At 37.0% G+C, this 8,173-nt stretch overlaps 1 protein-coding gene across 1 annotated transcript; it reads right to left on the minus strand.

Moving 5' to 3' along the window:
- Positions 1 to 5,677: 5,677 nt before the first annotated feature.
- On the minus strand, positions 5,678 to 7,022 carry LOC107832605 (inositol-tetrakisphosphate 1-kinase 1-like). The gene has a single exon (XM_016660463.2). It carries the CDS (start codon positions 6,948 to 6,950, stop codon positions 5,997 to 5,999), a length of 954 nt encoding a protein of 317 aa, XP_016515949.1. The 5' UTR covers positions 6,951 to 7,022; the 3' UTR covers positions 5,678 to 5,996.
- Between the last annotated feature and the right edge of the window lie 1,151 nt (positions 7,023 to 8,173).

Here is an 8,173-nt window from a genome sequence, read left to right on the forward strand (position 1 = left end):
ACGTTGACACTTGTCGCATTTCTGAACGAATGCCTTAACATCTTGTTCTATCCCGGGCCACTAGTATCCTGCCCTAACTAATTTTAACACCAACGAGTCTGCACCTGAATGATTTCAACAAATTCCTTCGTGAACCTCTCTCATGACGTAATTAGTTTTGAAGGCGCCTAAGCATTGGGCCAACGGGCCTTGGAAATGGCCTTCTGTATAAATGTCCTCCCTAGAAACTGTAACGAGATGCTTTGGTGCGAAGTGCCCGGGATGCCTTCGGGTCTTCGGGCAGCTTGCCATGCTTAAGGTAGTTGATGATTTCATTTCTTCAGTCTCAGACCAAGTTGGTTGTATTTACTTTATAATAACCGTCCACATCAAGTACCGAGTACAGAAGTTGTACGACTGTACCAGAATCTGATCCCTTTATTTCTGTGGACGAGCCCAGATTAGCCAATGCATCTACTTCTACATTTTCTTCTCTTGGGATGTGAGTAATTGACCATTCCCTCAATCGTGCGAGTAGAGTTTGAACTTTCACCACATATTTCTGCATGTGTTCCTCCTTGGTGTCGAAGATTCAATATACTTTATTTACTACCAGTTGGGAATCACATTTGACTTCAATGACCTCGGAGTCTAGTCCCCGGGCCAGTTCAAGTCCTGCAATCAAAGCCTCATACTCCGCTTCATTGTTAGTCAAGGAAACAGTTTTTATGGCCTGCCTCAGGACTTCTCCCGAGGGCGTGACTAAGACCACCCCTAGCCCAGACCCTTTTGATCGGTGCCAAACCTACACCACTATTGAGTAGCGAAGATAGTCGATGTAGTTTTACCCAACAAGGTCGGGATCGATTTTCATGGGGAGTTAATTGATTTGGAATTAGGTATTTATCTAAATCTAGATGTGTGTGTTGTTCCTAATTGCATTTCCAAACATGATGGTGTTGATTCTACTTATATTTATATTTCTATTATATGCTAAGATTAAAGCTAAGTATAATATTTTTGATGATAGCTTTCAAGTGTTTAAAAAGACTAGGGTAGTGACTTCCGCCTAGGTAGATATCTAACGGGTATCAAGAATCTAGGGCGAGTTTGATTTGATTGGGGTCGTAATATAACTATCACACCCAAGTACTCACTCTATACCTCTCGGTAGTTTGATTGATTTTGCCCAATTTGGTTTTCTTAAGTCCAAATGGGTATTCATGCAATACAAGTGATATTAGCTCAAGTCGGGTATTACTATCTCTAGGTTTAACCCTTTTATTGGGGCTATCAATTTCTTGAGTTCACCCCAATTCCTTGTTAGCCTAGTTTTTCTAGACTTAGTCCCTCTTTCTCAAGAAGAGCCTAAGTCACAAAGGCATGAATCAGTGTTTGTAACTACTAATTCTACAATTCAAGCATGAACTAGGCTAAATATCACTAACCCATAAACAATCAAACCCTAAAATTCAAGACCCATTAAATACCCACACTAGGGTTGGGTCACAACCCTAGCTATGGGTCTAGCTACTCATAATAATAGCATAAATCAAAGATAAAGAGAAGATATAATCCATAATACTAAATTAAAAGATGAAAATCTAATGTTATAAGGTAAATCTTGTACAAAATTGCCCAAAAGGGAAAACCTAGCCGTCTCACGTACTCAACAAAAATATAACATAACCTAAAATTGACAAAAAGATCTATTTATACTAAGCTGAAATTTTCGGACAAAAATACCCATGCGGAAGTTTCGCGGCCGCGTAATTCTAATCACGACCGCACACTTGCTTTTGCGGCAGCGTAATTCTGATCGCGGTCCGCGTTTCTTCACATCTGGACCTGGATTGAACCTTGTTTCGCAGACCGCGTAATTTCCACTGCGTCCGCGTAAGAGACTTCCGCGGCCGCGTAACTTTGACGCGGACCGCCCTTCTCATTTTTGCTTGAATTATGCACTCTCTGAACCTTGGCAACCGCGGTCCGCAAAATTTTCATCGCGGTCGTGCTGGTACTTTTGCGGCCGCATCTTCTTGTCGCGGTCCGCGTTCATGTTTGTGCCCAAAAAACCATCTCTCTGATTCTTCATATCGCGGACCTCGAAATAATGGCCGCATCTGCGTTGATACTTTCACGGCCGCACTTTTTTGTTGCGGTCCGCGTTCCATACCTCTTGGCTCAGTCTTGATTTGTTCAAGTTTTGACTCCTTTATGAGTTGAATATAGCTCCTTTGGCTCATTTTGAACAATCCCTGCAAGCAAGCATATTAAGTTAATATTCAGGAATACATTCACGCATTTTTGGCCCAAAACACAAGTAAAAGAGAGCAATTAATAGGCTAAAATCCCTACTTATCAATTCCCCAAACTTAAGCTTTTGCTTGTCCTCAAGCAAATAAGGTAATTCCCACCTCCACAAGAAAAAAAAAGGATATTTCAGCTGGCCTATGGTGACTTCATCAAGCATCAATTGGGACTAACAATTACCTTCAACACAAATGAATTATCAACAACGTCATGTTATGACCTTTTGAGTTCCATAGTTCTAATGTGACACTAGAGCATCAAGAGTTGACTCAATTTATCAAGGAAGCTCGCTCTATCACGTAGGTCATTGTGAATCCCAAACTCCTCCTCCTCTACTCTCCATGAGCAAATCTCACTTTTTAGACTGTAACACTCAAAAAAAAGGATTGTGAAGAAGTGCGCTCATCACTCTTAAAAGAATGTCACAAGTCCGGCTCTAAGTACCATAAGCTTGCTCCTTATGTAAATCACCACTAATGTAAGCTCACTCAACTTGAAATCATATAGGGCTTTAGCAGGGATGTAATGAAGGCTTTTGGATCAAGGTAGGACATAACGAACTATGATGGTTTTATCTTTCCTTAAGCATTCCATTTTCTCATTTCGGCCCATACTTTCTTGACTCTTTGAGTCATTTTCCTTCTTTCTTAGGGGAACTAGAGAGACAAACCGTCACTCTTTCTTACTCATAATAATCATTTTTCTCCTTTTCTCATCATTCCTTGCCTTTCATCATTATGTTCTTTGAATCCCTTCAACCTTCTCTTTCTTTTTGACATATTTCTTTTTGGCTTTTCTTCCTTTTCTTTGCCTTTCCTTTTTTTTTTCGAACCTTTTATCACTTTCAATTTTCTCGTCTCTCCCCCAAACTTATGCTTTTGCCAATTGTTCATCATGAATGCTAAGGAAAGATTGGGTGCCAAGAGAGGGTCATTATAAAATAGATAAAGGCTTGTAATATGGCTATTGAATGAAAAAGGTTTAGGCTCAAAGGGGTTGACTAGGGATATCATAATGGTAGACTACGGAAGCTTTCAAAGTTCAAATTGGACCAAGGAGAGCCTACAATCACTTCTCAAGTCGAGCTACACTTAGAATTTCGCCTAGACAAACATTCAGGGCAAGTTCTAGACTTATTGGCACGGGACTTGGACTTGCAATTTAATACCTCACCTCTCAAGCTACTGGATTATTAAAGAGAACAGAGTCGAGGGCCCACAACAACCCTAGCTAAGATTGAAGATCACAAATGGCTCAAAGAAACCACTCGATGATTGTTTTAGTCAACTCAAGAGTCTAAAGGTCATAACTAGAGCTATTCTTTGTCAATCAACTTGTCTCTAACCATGAGGTCGAAGGTAAATGTGTTAGTACCAAGTGAAGTCTACTTGAGACACTTTTATTTATTACTACTACATATCAGAGCAAAAAGAAAAACAGACTCAATCCCTTAAGAAGGTTGTCACGCCATCCATCGTTGGGAAGAGCCACCCGGTTCACACAATATCCACCTTTGGAAAGAACCGTGGCATTAAGAAAACCAAAGGCTTATTGATCACGCAGAATGTAAAAAGAAGCTAAAAACTCAAAAATAAGCTACTAAAGGAAATAAGAAGCTAAGCTATTAAGGAAAAATACGAAAGAAGTTATGAAGTAAACTACGGAAAGTAAAATAAATATGTACAATAATGGAGTGAAACGAATATATACATCGAATGGTAAAATTATATACATACCAAAAGTGAAAAATAACGAACATCATAATTAAAAAGATCCTTTCTTCATTTGGTTTATGTTTTTTTAACATCATATTAGTTTTCTTGGTTTTAGAAGGGGAGCAACGGTAAAGTTGTCTTCGTGTGACCTATAGATCACGTGTGCGAGCCGTAGAAGCAGCCACTAATGCTTGCATTAAATTAGGCCATCTACATCACACCCTTTAGGATTCCCTGGACCCCGCGTGAATACGGAATGCATGCGTTGTGCACTGGGCTGCCATATTAGTTTTCTTGGTTTCGGAACATTTTTGTAATTTGGAGTGTTATGGTAGGGTTTGTTTATGTTTTCTATAGCAAATGAGACATATATTAACATTGACATTAATATGATTTTCTTTAGAAGTCTGTCCTTGCATGAGATGGCAACATTTTTCACACACATTTCTCCCTCCTTGCAAGTCTGGACTTTGAGTCTGGAGAAGGAAGTACAGAGATCATATTAACAAAGGTTAAAAAAATATAAAAATACAATTACCAGATCTAGACAAATATGGACTTAGCAGCAACCTTATAGAGTCTCTAATACGAGTTCCTAGTGTTTAATCAATTGCCACATCAACTGCTGTATAATACAAGGGGTAACATTAACAACATTTTCAGGTCAGTGCTGCAAAATATTTCTAGTTGCTTATTAATTACCAGCATGAGACATCAACTTCCTTAAACATCTCTGTCAACAAAACCACACACGTAACGCTAGCACAGACCATCAAGTTACCCTGGCACTTACGGTAACAAGTTGCACTTCAGACACCGGTTGTCCCAGAAATTACAAGTTTCCAACCATTCTCACATCCCAAGTTCCCAGAATGTTCCCTTTCGACTACTGCTGTTTTTAAGATACAAGTTATAACTAAGCAATGCTAATCTACTGTCTGCATATGTGCGCACGTTTAATTTTTCTGATCCTGTATTGAGTAGTTATGTGAGGAATGGGTGCGAGCAGGGATATGTGACCACTAGTTCAACCTAATTAGAAGGTGCCCACTTAATGACCAGCTAGGATTTTTTAAGATGTTTACACAGATTGCACCTTAAAGGTCTGAAATTAGACCCAGCCCGTGCGGGGTAGATGATAAGGTTTGTAACACCTTAAGCAATTGGTATGGTCTTTCACATTAGAATAAGTTAAATCCTGATCTTAACTGTTAATGTGATATAAGTGAACCATAAATCGCAATCTATCCAAGAACAATAACCACTCACCCAGGGCACGCCAGATTTTCCAGCCCTCCCCACCACCACGTCTCCTAATCCTAATCACATCAGCTTCGACTGTAAAACATTTTGAATATGGTGTTACATTAAGGAACATCTTAGAAGACTACAAAATAGAAAATACTAATTCTATCTTCTGTTTGAAATTGTGGTATATGGCCTACCACCAATTTATGGTTGAATTAGGAAACAGACAAATATATACATGCCTCAACAACACAACAACAAATAGTAGGGGAGAGGAGAGAAGGTTGCTTGGACAAAATACACCAATTACGCATAAAGGCAACCAAAAAATTGAACAAGTTAGCAAGATTGAAAAGGCTCAAGCAATATGACAGTAAGCATGTAAGGAAAAGCACCAATTCCTCAAAACTAAAAACTCCATTGTTGAAACTTTGAAACATTAGCATTCACTCCCAAATTATTCCACATCTGTAATCTGTTTGCAATAACTAAAAAACAACGAAAAAAAGAAAGAGGAAAGCATCAATTGCCCCAAAAGTCAGCAGTAACAATTTAACGAAATTAGAGCAGTTAGCCTCTTTCGATTCACATCTACCACAAAGAGCAGGTTTATTTCAATCAATCCAGCATCATCTGCATCTGTTTTCATTTTCTCGAAAAAAAAAAACGCATTACCTGCTGCTGAAATAAAACAGCAAAAAACTAACATAACTACTACACTGCCCATACGATCATCAGAAGCTAACCAGATTCGTTGTTTTGCTTCCGGCGAGCAATATCAAGGAAAAATGCAGTCAATATAGTTTCATAAGACGGCATCTTAGCATATCCAGGGAAGTAATTGATATCAATAACAAGATACCGATTTCCAGCTCTAGTATCTCTTATCATATCAAAGTTAAAAAGATGCAACTTCAAAGCATCCCTCAACTGATTAGCCACTTCTGTCACAAATCCCAACGGAGGCATCTCCGCATTTTCAATCAGTGCAGCAAAACTATCATCATTCTGATCTTGAGCAGTCAAATTAGATATCTGCGAAAACGCTATCAAATTCTCTAAAGTGCCCAATTTCTCCTCAGAAATATCAGGCAATGACCTTCTTTTCACACATTTCACATGTTCCCCTGCTACATAAACCTTAAAAATAACTCCACCATGATTAACAAACTCCTGTAACACGATTGGTGGTTTCAGCTCTTCTAGTCCTTCTGGTTTTAAAACTAAATACATTTGGTGTGAATCAGCTGTCCCATTAGCAATTAAAGGCTTAGCAATAACGGGAAAATCCAACCCTTGACGTGTGATATGGTCTAAGAGGGAATCGGAATTTTCTTGAATAAAAATCTGAAGAGGGATTCCAATAGTTTCATTTTCTTGGGTGATTTTTAATTCGTTAACAACTTCAAGCATTGAAATTCGGTTGTGGAGTTTTTCAATAGCATCTATGGGATCTATAATGATGGTGGTTGGGTTCTGAAGGGAAAATTCTTCCAACTGTTTTCTCCATTCAGGACCATATAGCTTGTGGAAAATACAATCAAAAGGACCTTGTTCGATTAATGGTTTATTCAGATCGATTGGGATTAGATCAATACCTTGTTCTTGGGCATGATTGACGAGGGAATCTTGAATAAAGCTGCTTACTTTCTTTGGTGCAAGTACGTAACCAAAGCGAAATCTCCTTTCTGACATGGCTGTTAATTGAGAGATGCGAGCAACAAGGGGATGTACTAAATTTGCATTTGTTAAGGAGAGGTATTTGACAGATTCGTTTTTTAGTGTTTCTGGGATGGAGCAAAAACGTAGCGGGACGCGTGGCACGTTGCCGAGGATCGACCCCACGTCGCTTTTAATTGTTTTTATTTTTTATTATAAGTCACATTTATAATATAGAGATTATTTGCATTAATTAAATGATAAGGTTAGTATAGTATATATTACTCTATTATTGTCTATCTATCTATATCTATATTATTATAAAAACACAAATACAACGTTGATAGACCAAAATAGTCCTAAAATTATTTTCACTAAAAGTCATAAGAAATGGACACAACTTGAAATAATACACGTAAAAATAAAGAGTTGTAATTGTAATAGATAATAGAAACTGTACTTAGTACTTAAGATTTTATACCAAACTAGATGTTGTTGGCCCGTGCTAGCACGGACCCAACAATTTGTGTTATATTATGTTTGGACAAAAATGTCTTTTAATATTTTTGCACGATCATTATGAGAATTAGTCAATAATACTAATTGTAAAGTTATTTGATTAAACTATCATTATATCGCATGATAAATGCAAATAAGCATAGAAAATTTTTAAAAAAAATATTATATATTTATATCAGTTATTAGAGCAAATGTAAATTTTAAAAAAAATATTTGTTACAATAACACTAATTAAGTTAATTCGAAAAAGTTAACACGATACTTATATTTTACGGGGGGTATAATGTATCTTACTTGAGCAGATACTGTTTGTGTTTACTATATTACTCAAAATTTAGATATTATAGCTTACTTAGTTGTTATCTAAATTTTCTAAAATGTTATTTCATTTATAGTATTCGGTCTTGAGAAAGTACTCAATGTAGAAAATAGCAGTCCAACTAATACCTTTTATTTTCTTAAGAATGAAATTTAAAAGTGATGCTAAAAATAGTAAAGAGTTGCACTATTATATTTTTATAAAATGAAAAATAGATGTTTGATTTTCTTTTTTTAAATAGTTGATATAATAATTAATGAGTTAAGACTAAAATGGATAAATGTGATTGAGAAAAAAGGTGGTATATAATAAAAAATGACTAAGATCCAATATTAAGCTATATTTGTATTATTCTCTTTGGCTTTAAAGAATGATAGTGACTGATCATGCCCAACTATTCCTTATAAAAAGGACTAAGCGG

Source organism: Nicotiana tabacum, chromosome 21 (assembly GCF_000715075.1).
Source record: "Nicotiana tabacum cultivar K326 chromosome 21, ASM71507v2, whole genome shotgun sequence".
Classification (NCBI taxonomy): Eukaryota; Viridiplantae; Streptophyta; class Magnoliopsida; order Solanales; family Solanaceae; genus Nicotiana; species Nicotiana tabacum.

Bases quoted from the DNA above. Each gene is read 5' to 3' on its own strand.
- LOC107832605 (XM_016660463.2), bottom strand. From the start codon at position 6,950: ATGTCAGAAAGGAGATTTCGCTTTGGTTACGTACTTGCACCAAAGAAA.